The 19082-nt window shown below is 48.3% G+C and overlaps 1 protein-coding gene across 10 annotated transcripts in view; it reads left to right on the top strand.

Moving 5' to 3' along the window:
* LOC125184459 (nucleolar protein 58-like) overlaps positions 1-16729 on the top strand; it is a 55198-nt gene extending 38469 nt beyond the window's left edge. The window contains exons 3-7 of one of the 10 annotated variants that reach the window (XM_067002215.1): positions 514-617; positions 3226-3437; positions 3849-5950; positions 11692-11800; positions 12810-16729. In XM_067002215.1, coding sequence (XP_066858316.1) covers positions 15333-15929 — 597 coding nt within the window. In that variant the 5' untranslated portion in view covers positions 514-617; positions 3226-3437; positions 3849-5950; positions 11692-11800; positions 12810-15332 and the 3' untranslated portion in view covers positions 15930-16729. Of the gene's footprint in view, positions 1-513; positions 618-3225; positions 3438-3848 lie in introns of all 10 variants that reach the window. The other 9 variants (XM_067002209.1, XM_067002207.1, XM_067002211.1 and 6 more) reach the window with 9 other exon arrangements.
* The last annotated feature ends 2353 nt before the right edge of the window (positions 16730-19082 follow it).

Genomic DNA, 19082 nt, shown 5'->3' with positions numbered 1-19082 from the left:
TCCAGTCCAAATATTTGCTCACATAAGCATGTGGAAACTTTGAAGGCTTGTGAATGGTTCTGGCGCTGCTTATAATACAGCTGGGCCCAAAGACAGTTGAGATGCTCCTCTCCCAGTGTCAGAAGAGCCTAGGGCACTGGGAGGTGCATTCGGGGCTTCTCCCAGGTCCTCGGAGAAGTGGGGTGATGGAAAGTCAGCGCAGTCCAAAGATGTAGTGGTGGATGTGCTGTGTGGGAGCATCCCTTCAGATCGATGCTGCAGCCCCAGAAATTGGTGTCTCCCTTGAATACATCGTTTGACATCTCTTTGCTTCCAGAGAGGACTGTGCTTGCTCAGGGTGGAATGGTGTTTCCCGGATCTGAGACTGGGGCTGAAACCAATAATACCAAATTCATTCTTTTTTTCCCTAGTTTGAACCCTTGGAAGCTGTACCCAATCTTCTTCCAGCCATGCAGCCAGGAGCAGAAAGGTTGTGGCTCCTTGAGCAAAATAGCACAAACTTGTCTATTTCAGCGCAGGCTCAAATGTTTCATGGCCAACGAGGGTGCAGAAACCACAGCGTGGGGATCTCATTTGATGGCGTTGCAGCTGGCTGCGTAGCCTGCCACGGGAGTTAGGTGAGTACCCAGCCACTCAACCTCTGGTTCCTTGAGAGCAAAGCAGCCAGCCAAGGGCCAGTACCTGGTGGTTTAAGCAGCAGCAGCGTAATATACGAGTGAAGCAAGTTCCTGTCTCTTACGGCCACACTGGCCGATTTTCTGTCTTTCCCTACTGTCACATTCACTGATGTACTAGCATCAGTCTTGGCACTGTATTTAGCTGTGAAATTTTACTTTTTCTCTCCCCCCACTCCCCATATTTGTGGCTACTGGTCAGGTGTGCCTAAAAGAACAGGACGTGAAGCAACAAATCAACAATTTAGGTGCTCAGAAGAGCCTTCCTGGGTGCTCGTGGCATGTCAAGAGGTGCCTGGGTTCAGCAGAAGGCTTGAGCTGCTCCTGCCCAGTTGGTGCAGTGGCTGCAGGCGGTGTCAGTAGGTTGTGAGCGAGCAAGACTCCTCCCTTGGGCAGCTGAATGGCGTGGAGCTGGGGCACATAGCCACTAAGTGCCCTTCCCAGGAATAATTCTGCACTCGCAGAGGAGCCAAGCCTCAAATGCAAGGTTTTGGAGCCATTTGCACTGAATATAATTAATTATTTGTATTCATATAATTAAGGAGGTGCCATTAAGACATACAAGTAGCGAGGTGGCATTTGGCATTTAAAAAATGCGTGCAGTTCAGGATGTGTTGTCATTAGTGGCCAGGTATTTCATAGCCATTAAAATATCAAGAGATCTTGTGCAGCACTGGGTGCTGTTGATTTGTGATCAAATCCAGCATGCAGGTAGCAGGTGGCATTTCTACAGTTCCTGCGGGGAATATATCCCAAAACGTCAAATTAGATTATTCTGCTCTTTCTATTAGTGAAAAAATGTGTGAGAAAGGGACTGGGGGAAGAGGAGGAAGGAGGGGGAGAGTGTTTTTGCTATTTTAAAGTTAATATTTTAGCTTACAAGTGTTAAGGTGGCTTGCCAAAATTAGGAGCCATTAAAAACAAGCGTCATGTGCAAAACTTGTTCTCTCCTTGTTCCCACTGTTTTCTTTTGGTCAATTCCCAAACTTTAGTTTGAGACACACATCCTTCCTAGACAAAATTACTCAGAACCTGTGCAATGTTCAGAGGAAGTTTTTCCAAAATGTGCTTTTTGGAATGAAGAATTCCTGACACTTAATTCACTATTCCTAAATTAATGCTTCCTGGGAAAATGTTCCCTGGGCAACCCACTCAAGGTGTACCTGCTAGAGCAGGGATTTGGACCCAGTGTGCCCCTGGAGGTCCCTTCCATCCTCAACCATTCTGTTATTCTGTCACTCTGTGTATTCTGGTTGTGACCAACCCCTACTTTTTCTCCCTCTGGGATTTTTCCTTGGATGTCCTGAAGCCACCACCAGTCCTGGCCTTGCAGGGGCTGCCGAATGTGCCTGGAAGCCTCCTCCACAGCAGTATTGCCAAAGCCACTTTTAAATGGAAGGGGCAAAGAGTAAACCCAGCTACTTCTGCCTGCAAATAGGGCTATCTCTGCTAATTGGGATCTTCTCTTAATTGTTAATGCATTAATGCTGGTGGTTGCTTTAAGTTGAGGAAAGCTTGTTTCTCCACCCATACTTAGGAAATGATCATTTATTGCCGCTGGCTGCTCACACGTGGGCTCATCCCAACAGTTAATGCAAGCAAGATACTGGTGTGCTGCTGGCCTGCCCTTTCTCCAGCATCCCTGAGCGGTTGTTGTTTATGTTCCTTGCATCCAGGGTGTCTTGAAACAGAGAATGGTTTATCTCTGATTTTAAAGAGGCTTGCTGTATTACGGCCCTTGTACAGCGCTGGCAAAATCTGACGACCATTAATGAGATTTGTTCAGTCTCAGGAGCTGGGCTGACAGATGGGGCAAGGACGGTGCCCTGGGCATTGGCATAGCTGGCGTGGGGAGAATAATTCTTGTGGGTCCCTTTTTGCTTGTGTGAGCATTTTCAGAGCATCTTTATAAGCCCCAGCCTCTCCTCTGTTGTATTATTTTTGTTTGTAAATTCCGACTGAAGAAGGATTTCGGCTCAAACATAAAGCTTCCTCTGACCTGAGCAGCACAGGGCAAATCTGGGATCAAACCTGTGAAGTGAAATGGGCTTATTACCCTTATAAATTTAATCCGGAGCTTTTAGTGCAAGTAACCAGCTACCCTCCAAAATGATTCCGCTTTAAGGCAGAGCTTCCCAAGCTGCAGGTCTTAGAGACGTGATAAGACTGAAAATTACCAGGGAGGGGCTGGACAACCAGGTCCCAGTCTGCTGTCTTTGGAGGTGGAAGCTCTCCACCCAGCCTGGTAAAGTTCCCTCAGCGAAACCATGATTTCACAGAGGCTTGTATCTCCCTCTCCTTAAGGAAGAAGGGAGGTTTGCAAAGATTTACCAGGCTCCTCCAGCTTCCCCCTCACCGACATCCTAGTGCATCCCTATGGAGAACAAAACAAGAGGAATCCACAGAAGATGTTTGGCTTCCTGCTACCAAGATAAATATCAAGTCTGATAAACCCTACAGTTATCCGAAGTCCTTTAGAAAGGAAAGAGCTTTTATCCCTTGCTGTAAGGTAATAGATACTCACTGTACCTGGTTCGGTTTCCTTTCCTAGGAGGAGACGAGGAGCTGCCTGTGGGAGGGTTGTGTCACCGGGGACGTATGGCCTTGTCCTGCAGGCACCACGGAGGCTGGTCCCTGGGTGAGCTTGGCAGTGACTACACACCTTCTCATCCCCAAAGCCCTTGAGCCTACACGAGCATCGCCCACCTCCTGGCTCACTGCAATGACCAGCTGGGTGCAGCAAGGGGTCTGGACGAGCACCAGGTTGTCCCCAGCTCCATCCCCTTTTGCCTTTCCATCTCCTTCTTTTTTTTTTTTTCCTTGCCCTGCGCCTTTTCATTCATCTCCTCTCTTCCCTTGGCTAATTCATGCTTTTCCAGGCGCTTTTTATCACTGCCACCGTTTCCCCCGCTTGCCCTTGATCCATGGTGCAGTAACAAGGGTGTCGGTGGGGGGGTGGCAGATGGCGGCGGCGGCGGGGCCGGGCCGGGGCTCATCCATCACCGCCGGGCCGGCGCTGGAAGGGCTGAGCCGAAGCAAGGTAATTGTTGGCGGAGAGGAGGCATTTTTCACCGCTGACGAGGAGGAGAGGTGCGGGGTTGTGCTAATGCCATGGTGAAGGATTAATTCATCACGGTTTCTCTTTTTTTCTTTAATTCATCCCTTCTCGATCAGCGCCGCAATCCTCCCAAATGCCAGGCAGCTGGGAAGTCTCCAGCCGAAACCTCTCCACCGAGCGGAGCCGATGGGAAGCAGCTGAGACCGGTGCTGCTCTTGTCATTATCATCCCCATCACTGAAGTCAGAGGGTCAAAAAACTTCCACCCCCATGGACTCTATTTTGGGTTCTAGTACTGCGTGCAGCAGCATTCATCTTCGTTATATCCATGGCGTGCCGTCAGCACACAGACAGCATGACTCTGCGGAAAGGCAGATGCGGTTCGCCATGAGCCAGTTGTTCTCCCATTTGCATGTCCCAAAACAAGCTTCCAGCAGAGAGGGACACCTGTACAGGGGCTTCACTCTGCAGGGTCCTAGCCAAGAAACCCCCAGAGGCAACATGTGTAGTGCACAGACTCGCAGGCTGGATGCAAACTTGAAAGCAAGTGCAGTGTGGAGAACAAAAATTGCACAAAAAAAAAAAAAGATATGTTAATGGGGGAAAAAATCATCTCTTTCCCTCTGTTTTGTTTTAGACACTCAGCCAGTTCTGAAGTAACTGGAAAAAATGGAGAAAATTGAAAAGAATTTTTTAATGAATTCAGTACTCTTAATATTTTGAACAGTGAAAATCTTAGCCAGCTGAACAAAACTTTTTCCCATTGAAAATTTATGCTTAGAAAATAAATTTATAAGAGCAATGTATAAGGCATTGTAATGGGAATTGGTAGGAATACACCATTCTATACCGCAGTAAAATTTAATTCTAGGTGATTTCAGTTGTGATCTCCAAAACAAATCCTGAATGCAGCTGTCATCCCAAAAATGCATCTCTGTTGGAAAGCAGTTCTCACATGGCTTCAAGCAGGTATTTTCAACGGCTTTAATTCATCATATGCCGGCTCTACTGCGGATCAGTCACGCTGCACGCGGGAGGGTGGGCATTCACCTGGCTTCAGCCATTCAAAAATGAGGTTTTAAGCCTAAATTTACTGTCATGGTTCCCTGGTGATTTGGAGGGAGGTTGGCACCAGCAGCACCAGCCCCTCCTCTAGCTCCCTCAGGCAAGATGCTCTGCGTGCAGTTGACCGCGGTCAGGGGAAGGCACAGCTGCTGCCCGGTTCTTGCTGTCCCTCCTTCCGTTAGGCTTTTTTTGCTACCTGCCCTATCAGCACTCTGTTTACACTATCTGCTTAAATACATTTTGGCCAGGGAACAAAGTGCTATTCCCCTCTGTAAACACTTGATTTAGCAGTGCTTTCCTTTGACTTGCTTTATTATGACTTTTGCTTTGCCCGGGCGATAAGTTATTCATTATGCATAGGCTGCAGAGACAATTGTATTCGTTCCTCTTCCTGCTTGTGCAATATTTTGACATTTCCCTGTGTCTGTTGGAATTCAGTCCTGTCTTTAAATAAATATCTTGCCTTCCCATGGGAAGAGCTCCAGGAGCTCCTACCTCGATGCAGCTTTCCAGCTGTCTGAGTTTTCTTCATCCGCATCTTGGGTGATAGAAATGTGGAAGAGTTGCATTTGTTTGTTTGTTTGTGGGATTTTTCCTTTCCTTTTTTAAGGTTAAAAAGAGCCACACCAGATCAGGGTTCCAGCAGTTTACACCCACCAGCTTCTATATTTTGTTATCATTTAGCCAAAGATGTTCAGTTTTCAAGTCAAATAGCAAATCACAGTTTTCTAAAGGGGAGGATAGGATAGGATAGGATAGGATAGGATAGGATAGGATAGGATAGGATAGGATAGGATAGGATAGGATAGGATAGGATAGGATAGGATAGGATAGGATAGGATAGGATAGGATAGGATAGGATAGGATAGGAATCCCCATGTTCAGTGAAATGCTCTGCTAGGTAGCAGCTGGGGGAGAATTTTTCCAACCAAGGACCAAACCAAAAGCAGTGCACAGAGTGAGGAAGACAGGGTTCTGTCTTTCTCTGCATTGTGGTTTTGGTGTTTATGTGATGTTCTGATTATTCTTTGTGAGATGTTTGGATTTGGTGACTGTCTTGCAGGATTTAGGAGTGCTTTTCCTTCAGCCCAGGATTTGGTGTTTCCTAAGTACCTGGAGGGATGTTTCGAGACAATTTGAAGTACAGAAGGGAGGTAAGTGGCACTTTTAAAAAACGCTCTCATCTACCAGAGCTTGTGAAAGCCAGCCCAGCTGTGAGGTGGGAAACACTGGTCCTGTCTTCCCATATTTCCAAGCCAGGTGTCCTGTGGAGAACCAGAGTATCAGCAGCAAAAGTCAATTTGTGTCAAACTGATCTCATTGTTAAAAAAAAAAAAAAAAAAGCCAAATCACCATTAAATGCCTCAAAAGCTGGAATAAACCAGACAGCCTGCAGAATAAGACATTGTAGCAGATGGGGCTGTCTGCTATGGGTGATGGCACTGCTATGGAGGAATGCCCAAGGACAAGGTCAGATTATGGTGGTTAGTAATACCCCAAAAAGCCAGACGGTGATGATTATCCAGCTCAAGTATTTTTGGTGGCAGCTACCCCCTTCCCAGCACACCAAAGTGTTTCTTCTCTCCCATTTTTATATTTGCCTTCCTTTGTCTGCATCCCAAGTGCTGATGCCATGAGCCAGGGCTGCTCCCACCTCCCCAGGAGCATCTTGCACCTTCTTGTCACCTCGTCAGCCTGGAGTGGGTCCTCCAGCGATGCAGGTGGGATACTTTGTACATGGGCTTTCACTGTGCCTTACCCCATGCATATACTCCAGCTGAGGAGCTGCCCATCCAATCAAATCCACAGGAGAAATGAAGATAAAAGTGGCTTTTCAGCAGCCAAGAAGACTAATTATGGTTAGGAGCCCTGATGGTGCCATGTATTTTGAATGGTCTTTTAAATATCTGATTTTAAGCTTAAATTTCAGCTTCATTGTGGACAGGTTATCGTGCAGCTGCCCGCTGTAAAGGTCTTGTGCTTTCCCCAAAGCATTCAGCTGCAGGAGGAGATGGATGATGAGCTGGGTGGACCTTCTGCCTGCCAGGCCAGGCCCTTGCTAGCACCCCTGGGGATGAGCCAGGGCAGACGGCAGAACACAAACAGTTTGCTCCAAATTGCACTTACTGGCAAATCACCATGTTAGGGATTAATCTTATTACTCCCTAAATGTCAGCACTCCTTACATTTGAAAGGGGAAAGAAAAAAAAAAAGCACGTCCTTGTCCTCATTTTAATGCCTAGCCTATGTTGTTGTTTTAGCCGTACTCGCTTCCAAACCTTTTATTAAAACAGGACCTGATGCTTTTCAGGGAGCCCATATGGTTCTCGGTAGCCAGCCGCGCTGACTGACGCTCTCGGAGCAGAGGGAGATGTTTACAAGTGTGCACACCCCACAGCAAACCCTAGGGTGGTTGAGCCCGTGCTATTCCCATACCCTTAGCAGCCCACACACAGCTCTCAGCTGTGCTTTTATTCACATTTTGAGCTCGTGGTTGCTTGCCCAAGCTGCGCAGCAAGGCCATGGGCCAGCTCATTTGAATGCAAGCTCTTCCCGTGCCTTTCCCACCATCCTCAGGCTGGGAAGGACGTCTCCTCTTGCAGCAAACACAGAGGAAAAGGCTCCACGGTATGTGATGGAAGGCTGATATTTCGTGCTACCACCCAAATAACACGAGGTAGTAGGGCAGGCACGGCTTCATGCTCAGGCCAAGCTGAAGATGTTTATCGCAAGACCCAGCTCTATCACCCAGGACTGCTGAGCGGTGGATGGGCGCTCACAAATAGGGTCACTAATTCAGGGTGAACTTGTGCAATAGAGAATAGCAGGTTCCTAATTTTTTTTTTCTTTTAAACTGGTAACTTATAAGCAACAGGTTCATGTTTCTCCTCACATATGCCTCACATACTTGCCTTTTGTTGTTTTGGCTAAAGCTATCCTCCCAGGACCCCCTGAGCACACCGAGCAGCATATGGCCTTCTACTTGCTTCATTTCCAGCCCTCATTTTTTCCCACACTAAACCAGACTTTTTCAGGCAATACTAATCCCTGGTGCCTGTCACTGGTAGAGAAAAGCATTAATAACTGCAGTTATCCTGGAAATATCTGTCACCCACATTTGTTTTTTGTTTCCCTCTGGGTAATCATGCTCCAGATCTAATTACTGCAGAAATTTCTTTTGCTCCACCGAGCAGCATTTTGGGTTACCTCCCCGGCTGGTTGTAAGTTAACTCCACCAACTACAGGAGATCCGTATTGATGTGCATCAGCTGAGGACCTGCTGCTTCGCATCTTTATGCCATGTGTGGCTTGGGGTTACAGAGATGATGGAGATTGATGGCTTCACAAAGCCATGGGATCAAGCTTGCACTAAGGCAGGGCTGGCTCTGAAGTCCAGCAAAGTCAGGGAGAGACTTCCATTGCTTTGAGTGGGCTGGAGATGAGTCGTTGGGAGAGCAGGGAAAAGGGGCCAGGATGTTTTCCCCCTCTCCTGTAGGGTCCTGCTTTAGTGCAGGGAGCCAGGGCAGCCTTTGTGACAGTGATGGCAGCTCTCATGCCGTGGGGGTGATGTCCCATGGGAGCACCCTGGCTGCCCACTGAAGGCTTCATGCAAGATCTCCAAGAACCATCATGGGCTAGTGAGCCGGGTCGGGCCCCTGCTAGCGAGGAGGAAGCCCTCCTGCCTCAGCTGCACATGAAGAAGCCAGGATGGGCCTGGAGGGACCCTCCACAAGTCACCTGTGCCTGCAGGTAGGGCTGAAACCAAGCCACACGGGTACAGCTGGGTCTGGCCAACCAACCCCCCTGGACCACTGCCAGCACACCTGAGCGAACCCTTGGAAAACCTGTCCCCATCTCTCTCCAGAGGCACAGCAGAAGCCAACACAAAGCCTCCTTGGGCACGAGAGGGTAAGGCCAGTTCGGGGAAGAGGGTGGTGCTCACAGAGTCCTTCACAGAGACCTTCACAGTGTCCCTGCTGTCTGAAAACACCTTGTTCTTAGAACCATATCCTGTTTTTTAACTCGTAGGAACTGGGGCGCACAGCACCATGCAGCCTTGGTGTGCTGCAGGGCCGGGCACCAGCCCCTGGTCTGGGGCTGTAAGTCTGGAACGAGCGCTACAGCAGCCCGAGGTCAATGGCCTGGGGAGATTTCCTGGCTTAGCTTTAGCAGCTGAGGCTGTTGGGGAGGATTGATGGTCAGGACAAAGCTCACCAAACCAATTACACTCACAAAGACATAGGAAAAAAAAAAAAAAAGATATATTATCCACGAGAGGAAAGAGGGAACTGTTGAGTGTTGCTTGTTTTGCTCTTCAGCGGTGCTCAGGGCATGAATGGAGAAGAAGGGGCTGTTAAAAAAAAAAGCAGGGAAAGGAGAAACAAAAGGGAGGCAAGATGCCTTGTCTTTTTTCCTTAATTAATCTAGGAAGGTGATGACAGGGTAGGATGAGAGATGGGAAGTAAATGCTCTGGTAACAGCCCTTCATGAAGATCTCTGGGTTTGACAAATGAGCTCAAAGCCACAGGGCCGGGAACCAGAGCTCCGCCAGCACATCGGGACTGCAGCGGTCAGAGAGAAGGTGTGGAGGGGCTGGGAGGAGAAAAAAGCCCTCAGCCCCCTCCCGAAGTGCCCCCGGCCGCTCGCTGTCCCCATCACTCACATTCCCCAGGCTGCAGACCGAGAGCCGCCTGCTGCATCGCTCGTGCTGGCTGTGGAGAATGCAGAAGCTCCATCTTGCTCCTGCTGTGGGTAATTTTTATTGCTGTGGACAAATTGCTGGATTGTTTTGTGCTGCTAGGGGTTACCAATCCCAGCCCGCAGCAGAGAGGTGTTGTGAGAATAAATGCAGGGAAGGCTATGGATATATTAAGCATTACAAATTCCAAAGTTTTGTGGGGTAAACTAAGAAAGAATGTGGTAGAAGGACGGGATGGGATAGTGCAAAGTAGAATAATGTAAAATAATATTTTCTGTGAGCAGAAAAGCTTGCACTGTGACACAGGAGGGATTACTTTCTAATTTTCTAATTTCATCATCATTGCTTTTCTGGAATTTTGATTTCAAGACAAATATCAAATTCCAGCTTTGGGGTGGGGATTCTAGGTAGAAAATCAGCAAATCCAAATTTCTGGAATGGTGACCTGCTTTTTGCCTTCCCAGAGGCCAGGGACCACGCAGGAGATGGCTTCTGCCAGCGCCCCAGAGCCACCGGGGACACGTAGAAGTTACTCCCCCCCAGACAACCCGAGCCATAAACTTTATTGCCCTATAAAGAGTGATCTGCAACATCAGAGGCTTTTCAGGGATCAATAAAACCAGTGTTAGCTAAATCGTCAGCAGGCACTATCCCCTTCCCCCAGCCTGCTCCGCCTTTCACTTTTAATTATGCTAAGTTGGAACTCCGAATTTTGGGTGAAAGCCAAACTGTCAATCCTGTAATCAGTTATGAACAATGTGAGCAACGTCTATCTAATCGGTAAATGACCAGCTAGTCTGGGAGGCTCCTATAATGGTGCTAAAATAACCGCCGGGTTGGTAATTATTCATGTCTGGAAAGGGAAGAAGGAATTCCCTTTGGGAAGCATTGGTCCCGCTGGTTCAGAGGGCATCAAAACCTGTTGCAACACATTTCCTTGAGAGTTAGCAAAAAGTGCAAGAAAATGGGGAAATGGGAAAACTTTGGGGGCGTGGTGGGGTCAGCTGTTTTTAGGGACACGAGTCCTCTGACCCCTTGGCATCAGGTGCGGGATAATCGGAGCGGTGCAAGTTCAATGGCGAGGTACAGCCTGCACGAAACCATTTTTCATGAGGGCGTCATGCTGTCAGCCCGTCCAAACACCTGAAAATTCAAGCAAGGCAGCGAGCAACCCCCTGCAGCGAAGCAACTGCCAACACGCGCGGGTTTCAGCTTAACCAGGGCATCACTTAATAGGTGTGAAAAGCGGCTGTGTGCAAAATGCAAACATCTATCGAGGAATGCCGAGCTTCATTTAGTGGCGGGGCAATGGCAAATTGGGCAGAAAAAAACAAGTAAATAACATTTACTCGGAGGTGTTCTCGATTGCAAGGCTGTGCACCAAGCAGTGAGACGAGCGCGGGTGGAAAGCGCTGCAGAGGATGCTCCTGCTTGTAGCACCATTGTGGGAGAGGTGTTTGGGGGTAAACTAGAGGCAATCCCACTGCTTTTCCTAGCTCTGAGCATCCCTGCAGACCTTGCACAGGTAGAAGGACTCAGTGGGTGAGGTTTTTGGGGGGAAACACCCCACTTTTTCCTTGCTGTTGGGGCGTGCTCCACCACCATGTACACCCAGTGTGAGCATGCAGGAAGAATTTCTAACTTCATTATTCACCCTCGAATACTTATCAAAGCCTCTGTCTGCTTTAATGCCTTTTCTCATCTCCAGCCAGCCATCATCAGTGCAGGTAAGAATACCAACGATAAAAAATTAAAAGCTACAATAAACATTATTGATGCCATTCCTAACGAGACAGAGAAAGAGAAAGAGGGGATGCTGCTGTGATAAATATCATCTGTCAGCAATAAATTACAGCCGTCATTAGGTTTCTACAGCGGGGCCTGACAAATTATTTTGTGGAAGTGCATGCTTAGCTGCATCTTACACAGTCTCAGCCGTTGTGAGGCTGCACCTTAAAAAAAAAGATCAATTGAATTGATTCTGTATCGAGCTGGGACACGAAGCATCGTGCAGGAGCAGTGCTCAGCGCTGGGTACCGCTGCCGCCCCGGGGCTGCATCCAGCTGGGCTGCTTGGGCAGGAAAAGGAGCATCATTGGGATGGTTTGTAGGGGCTGGATTTGCAGGCTGCCCTGACCCCATTTTCTGCAGAACTTGAGAATTAATGTTTTTTTTTGTTTTTGTTTTTTCAATAAAGGATTTCTTCCTTGGACGTATGGAGGTGACGCCCTGGAAGCACAGGCCGTGCTGTCCCCGGAGACCTGCAGTCCCTCCCTCACAACCTGCTGCTTCTCCTTGACCTTCAGGTGATCCCATGGTTAAAAGCAGCGGGTTTGATATATGGCATGGTGAGGATGTGTCCACCTCTCCCCCATCCCTGTGCACACTCATAGCATCCCGGCTCTAGCTTGGCTTCCAGCTCCATTCTTGCTCTTACATCCCACACTCTGCGTTTCATCCAGCCTCAGCGCAAAAACTCCTGGAAACGTCTCATCCTGCACCTTGTCCGCAAGCGACCCCGGGATTGCCTCCGCCACACACCTCATAGACCTCAATTTGCAGAACAACAGAGTAAAGGGGGAAAAAAAAGCATGTTGCAGTACGGTCTTTACAAAAGCCATTCATCCCGGTGCTTTTACTAACAGGCATCAAATGAGATTCCTGCAGTAGATGATTTGTTTTGTCCTTCTCCTGCTGGCTCAGATTAATCTCTGCTCCTGAAGTGGTGGTGTCATTTCCCGGAGACATACGGCAGCAGGAATCACGGAGCCCCATAAATTCGACTCAATTCAGGATCCATCCGTCTTTCTCCCCGCTCTCCAGCCCCGCGCTCTCTGCAGGGCAAGGGCAGCCCCGCAGGTACCGGCGCGCCCGCCTGTTTGCAGGCTAATAAATAAAAAAGCCTCAAGATGGGAGCGGCTGGAGCAGAAGAGGGATGCTTATGGTCGAGAGCAGTTTGCCTTCTGCTGCTTTCCTGCCTCTCAGACCATCGGAGGGGCCGGACTGTGGCCGATGGAGAAGCAGCAATGCTGGGATCAAGCAGCGACAAGAATGTTTAAAAATGTACAGAAGCCCACTTAAAACTCATTCTGCCAGTAAGCTAATGACTAAATTTCTCTGGGTTTTTATTCAAATGAGAGCTGGGTTTGATTTTTTTTTCCCCACTGATGGGCTTTTTTTGTGAAAAAAAATGAAAAAGGGAGAAAATGAAAACTGACTTGTTTGCTGCAAAGGGCTCAGGAAATCTTTTCCCACCACCTTCTGGTCAGCTCCTGCGCATTTTGAGGCAATTTTTTGTTTTCTGCACCTCCCCAGGTATGCACTGCTTTTCCTGCAGCTTGAAGCAGGAGCCCCCATCCTGATGTGCTTCGCTGCTGCGCTGCCTCAGCTGAGAACAGGACCAAGGCTTTGGAGCAGGGTGCAAGCACAAGGAGATGGGGTGGGAGCAGGACCGGGACCCCCATCACCTCTCGGTCTGTGTGCTGGTCGTGTATACACTGAATGCCTAGAGAGGTATGTATATCTGTGCACACACACATACACACATTTATAGGTAGATACGTTATACCTGGGTAATGAAATGAAAGCTTGGAGGAGGCAGCAGCACCACTATTAATTATTTATTGAGCCCACACTGTGAGAAGCAGCATGCAGGCGTGAGAGCAAGCGCAGTCTGTCCCCTAAGGAGCATACCAGCTCCATCAGAGGCAGACAAACCGATTCGAGAGCTGCGAGGGCTGGCAGGAGCCCGACAAGGCTGTAGGAAGGTGATGAGGCTTCAGCGCTCCTGAAAATTTGGTTATTTCTTAAGCAGTCATCAGCATAATGCAGCATCGACTGCTGTGTTGCTCCTTCGCTCCCGGAGCAGCCAGATGCTGCTGAGGATGGAGGTGACACCGTGACAGTGACAGGGACACGGAGGCGGACACGTCCCTGCCCCAGGGATGCGGTCCCCCTGAGAGCCATCACCCATCCCCAGCCCGTTCCCTCGCCCAAACCACGCAGCTGTCACCTGGAAATGGAGCAAAAGGCCAGCTGTTTATTTTGTATTAATTTTTAAAGATGACTTGTTTCGGCTGAGTGCCTGTCTGTCTCTGTCTATTTGCCACCACTGAGAAGATTCATTACTTTGATGGATTTGTGTAATTTTTTCAAGTGCTTCAGGTGACAAACAACACAGCGCACTTCTCACTGGGCTCCAGAGCCACACCGAGGCAGGGGCCGGGGGCGCATGGGGGGGTTTCCCCCAGGGACAAATTATTCATGCTCAGCACCCACAGCTTAAGTTGAGCCCCTCTCTGGGTCCCAGGTAGGGAATTTGGGCTATTTGGTAATGGAGCTGCTGGGAAGGGCAGGTCCATGGGGGTGTGAGACCACTGAAGCTCCATAATTCATCACCCCAAGGTGGGGTTGAAATCTCTGCTCAATGCACGCCTATACCATGCTTTCCTTTTCCCCTTCTGCTGCCTGAAATTGGGTGCCTGTGTGGGACAGCCACGAGCTGCACAGGTGGCACCCCAAGGAGCTATTGAGTCAGCAGCATCGCTGTCATGATTTGCTCCATCACCTAATGAGGAGCCCGAACAGTAGGGGACAGTGGTAGAAATGAAACAGAGAGAAAAGGGATTAAGGAAGGGAGAGAAAGGGAGGTCAGGAGGGATGATGATGTCGCAGAAAAGTGTCCAGGCAAGGATACAGGGTATGTATGGATGCTGGTGGTTCACAAATGCTGCGGTGTTTTTCCAGCAGAGCTCTCAAGAGGGAAAGATTTCATCCCAAGCGCTGCTCCTTGAGCAGGCAATCATCTCTGCCATAACTGCATGGGCTCTGAAGGAATAAATTAAGCTAGACAGGCTCAATCACCGCTTATGGCAGAGGCACAGGATTTACAGCTGCAGGCTCACGGACGCAGGAGTGCAGCGTGGTTTCAGAAAACCTCCTGCCAGAGATCTGAGATCAGGCAGCAAAAGGCAGCCCAGTCCCGTGGCACCCATGCCAGGCGAGAGGAGTGGGGACAGGGAGAGGTTCAGCAGCCTGGGATGTCCATGGTGGTGAAGCTGAGTCTCCAAGATGCAGAGTGGAGTCTGTGAGGCTCTGGCTGAGCCACTCATCTCCCAGGGAACATCTCAAGGGCTGAAGGACCTGTCCTCAGCTACGGGCCTGGGAAGAAGCATCTCGGAGGTGTCCATAAAAGACCAGGAGCTGCTTTCCTTGAGCAGGATGCGACTGACGTAGAGGTTGCTGTCTCCCCAGACCAGCCCACAGGGAGCGCAGGACAAGTGATGTGTGGCAGGACGATGTGCTGGCTTGGTGACAAGACATCCCTAAAGGCTCTGAAGAAGCACAACCCACCACCCTGGTGGGCAAGGTGCAGGGCTGCCTCTTTCATGGTAGACAAAGGTCTACGTCCCCACCAGTCTGTGTCTTGCTGTACAAAAATAACCTTTCTATGCCATCTGCTAGGAATAAGCAGCCCTGAGCATCTGCATCCAGACCGTGGCATCCAAAGAGCAACATCATGGCCACCAAAAGGGCTTGGGTCCCAAGCGTCAGCAGGACGACATTTGGCTGCTTTGTGCAAACAAGCAAGGGCAAAGATGGGAAGAGGAGGTATTTGCTTGTTCCTCACCCTTCATGTAATAAAAAGCAATAACCGAGGAGAGTGGGAAGGAGCAGCCCTAACAGCCTGGATTTATCCAGCTGTTAGAGAAAAATCTCTACTGCTGACCTCTAGATGAAAGTGTAGGTAACTGTTTTAGTTTTCACAGAGTATAGCCTCAATTCTTGAAAAAACAAAACAAAACAAAAAAAAAAACACCATTTCCAGCCTTCAGGGGAATGAGCCGGGTCTTGATCTATAGCTCCAGCTTCCAAAGAGCAAATGAAATGCTTTCTCTTTTCATCCACATCCTGCAAGGACTGACCATCCTGAAAAATGGGAGCTCCTCCTCGAAGGAGATTACCAACACGATTTCCTGGCTGACACCCTGGTTTCTGGCCAATGCTGCTGGTGTGGATAATGGTGCCCAAAGCCTGCTCTTGCCTTTGAGAGCCTCCTGCATCCACCATGTGATGTGTGATGGGGAGAAGGAAAGGGAGGGGAGACCAAAGGGAGATGGTGAGTTAGGGGGAAGGAGGAGGAGGCAGAAGAGCTGGAAGAGAAGGAGAAAGAAGGAGAAGAGGAAAAGGAAGAGAAAGAAGAATGGGAGAAGAAGGGAAAAGGAGGAAAAGGAGGAGAAGAAGGAGGAGAAGGAGAAGGAGAAGGAGAAGGAGAAGGAGAAGGAGAAGGAGAAGGAGAAGGAGAAGGAGAAGGAGAAGGAGAAGGAGAAGGAGAAGGAGAAGGAGAAGGAGAAGGAGAAGGAGAAGGAGAAGGAGAAGGAGAAGGAGAAGGAGAAGAAATCTCCTCTGGGAGCAAGAAGCAGATACTGGAATTGAGCTTTTTCAGCCACTGAGATTTAACCTGGGTTTTGCCACTTGCAAAAACATCCTCACTGCTCCCTGAAGAACTTCTGATTCATCCAGCAATAACTGAGAAACTGAGAAAACATGTTGGGAGATGTCTGACCAAGTGGCTTCAGGGCTTTTTGGACCTGTGGATGAAGAGTTTCACTTTCCTCTAGGAAAAAATAAAGGTAAAAAGAGGCATGTTCCAGGTTGGCCAAAACCAATAATTTTTTTCAGTTTTCTATTTTGGACCCAACCATGGGTTGTTTCCACACCGTGTTATTCCCGGGAGTCAGGAAAAGCAACAGCTCCATTGATTCGAAGCAGCTCGTCTGAAGGCTGAACTCGGATCACCGCCGTTTCCGAGGGCGGTGGTCGAGCATGGGGGTTGCTCGGCAAAGGAGCCTTTTGCTGGCCGGCGGCTGACACGGTTTGCAGACTTAAGGCCTGAAGCACATGAATATTTCTGGGAAAGGAATAATGGATTTGCTAAGTATTGTTATTATTTAAGTGACAAGACTGAGAATTGAAAAGAAAATCTGTTTACCAAAAATAACAATAGCGGATATTTGTCATTGCTGTCAGAAATTCAGACCCATGCAATTTCATAGGTTTCATAAGCTCTCGTTAATTTTCTTGTTTGGGAGGATTTGCTGTTTTAATGAAACCTATTTACACTAGCGACTGCTGGAAAATCATTCATTAGTGGACAAGAACTATTGATTATTTTCATCCAACTGCTCAGCCATATTCTAGCCAATTACTGGAACCAATAAATAAAGAAATACCAACCTTATGTTCCCGCTCCTACTTCCTGCAGAACTTTATTCCCCTGGATAACACGTGTTGTGCCAGCCTCAGGAGAAACCTCTTTTAACATTTATGTCACATTGCCCTCGTCTGCAGGCTCCTGGCGAGCAGACCAGCACTGAAAAGGTGAGGACTCCTGGTTAGTGCTCGAAGGTATTAACTAAAGTATTTACTGGGCACACGAAGAGAAGGATTGAAAATATAGTGCAGTGTTTAAAGAAATGCCCGGGAACGCAGGAACTTGAATGTTTTTGTTTTTCTCTGTGATATTTGGCATGATGTGCCAAAGTCCTAAGCTTTGGAGGGGGGATTCGGCTCACCTGGCCCCACTGGCTGCATGACTGTCTCCCTACATTTTGGCTTGTGGCTTTGCTTCTGCTCAGCCTGCTCAACAGAGAAACTTTTCATTTAAATACTGTATTATGGAAGGAGCCGTGGCTTTAAAACCTTGGCCGTTCACATACATTTTAATGGGCTCGGAGAAAGAAAAAAAAAAAAAATCTACCTCGCCTTTTTTTGACAGACTTGTAATTAAAGAAGATTTTTCATGGAGAACATCTGTTTCTCTTGACAGATATATTCTTGTTGGGAGAAAAAGAAGTGCCTAAAAAAATAGTTTGTCAGTCTGGGCTTTTTATAGGTTTTCATCCAAGAATATTTATCTCCAGGCTTTTTTGACAAAAAGTTGATGTTTCCTGTAAGGAGACTTATTCTGATCAAGGCTGAGCTTCAGCAAGTGCTGCCAGGGAGCCCTGGCTATCGGCATCGCTGCCTCTGTCTCCTCCGCAGCCCCCAGCGCGGGGGGAGCGCAGCTCTCCCCCTCCCCAGCCGCCCTGTCAACAGCTCCAGCCGTTAATACAGAGTGAGAAAATCAGAGGTGAAGATTAATGGCTGGCTGAAGCGTCTATATATGTGTATGTGTGTATATGTCTGTATGGGTGTATATATATATAAGGGTTTTTTTTTTTATTTCTTTCCAAGCTGAAAGCACTGAAAGTTCCTCCTGAGTAATTTCCCAGTTGTCCTCGTTAATTCCTTAAGATTTTCCCCACCTCTTTTCAAAGCCTAAAGTTCAAAGACACAGAAAGCCGCCTCAGCACTTTCTTTTTCGCCTTTTTTTTTCCAGATTTTCAGCAAGGTCCAATCAAGCCTATTAACTCATTTCTTCCATTGTCCCTCCCTTCCATGGGGCTCGGGTAAAGCCGCCAAACACCAGTCTCTGGGGAATTCCCTTCTCCTCTGTTCCTGGATGGCTGTTGGGTTCCTCAGCCAAATCCTGTCCCCAGCCCCCTGGCACTGCCTGTCCTTGTCCTTCCATGGCATGGAAAGGACAGGAATATCCCAGGGTTCGTCACTCAGCCTGGAGCATCCCTGATGCTGCGATCCAGGTGCTGCTGTGGATCTGCTGAGCTTCAGCAATAATTCAATAATTCAATTCAGGAATTCAGTAATGATAAATCCTGGAGCAGGATGAACCCCCAGCATCTTCCAGCTCACCTCCCAGGTCCCGGGACACGCGATGCATGGGGGAAGTCCTGCAAATTAACACACATCATATTTTAAGATGCCTCAACCTGTTACGCTCACTTTCTCCTCCTTATTCCTGCTGTGTTCCTCAATTTTCCCTTTCAGCATTACAAGAATAATATTGAGGACCCTTGCTTGATGATAAAGCACAGCCCTGCCCGCAGGCTATGCATAGCAGTGTTGTTCTTGTGTAGGCATTTCAATCAACCATGGGCACAAGAAGTGCTTGGGAAAACCTCAGCTTCTCCACGCGCAGCACAATAATTAATCGTAGGATCGCAAGCGATGATTTTCCTTTGCCCCTCGGGACGTGCATCTCGCAGTGTCTGAGCGGCTTGCTTCACTATATCACCCTGAGCATTAATGCAAACTGCAGACAGTAATTATACCAGACATTAAAGTTCTGTAATTGTATGTACTGTGTGCGTATTTATAATGTGGCGGTGATCTTGGAGCTGTTGCAGTGCTTCTTGCTCTGTGGCACCGCATGGCTGTGGAAAAGCAAAGGCAAGCCACATAAAATGTAAAATAAAAATCCAAATAGATAAAGGTCAGGGTAGTAAATATAAAAATAAGCATCCCTTTAAATATTTATAATTAGTGACATTTTCATTATAGGAGGGCTGAGACTTGCCAGCGGTGTAGCGAACGTGGGCACGGCGGGCCCCAAGTCTCAGCTCAAGGCCACAAAATCGCTTTGAAATTGTGTTAAAATATGTTGAAAATGGGTGCAGATTTTCATGCCCCCCTTGAAGCAGTTTTAGAAGAGCAAGTCATTTGATGAAGGTGTACGCTGCTTCTCCAGGT

The sequence above is a fragment of the Anser cygnoides genome, chromosome 9 (assembly GCF_040182565.1).
Source record: "Anser cygnoides isolate HZ-2024a breed goose chromosome 9, Taihu_goose_T2T_genome, whole genome shotgun sequence".
In the NCBI taxonomy this organism is placed as follows: domain Eukaryota; kingdom Metazoa; phylum Chordata; class Aves; order Anseriformes; family Anatidae; genus Anser; species Anser cygnoides.
Note: the sequence above shows the minus strand (reverse complement) of the source record. Positions and strands in the feature narration are given on the sequence as shown.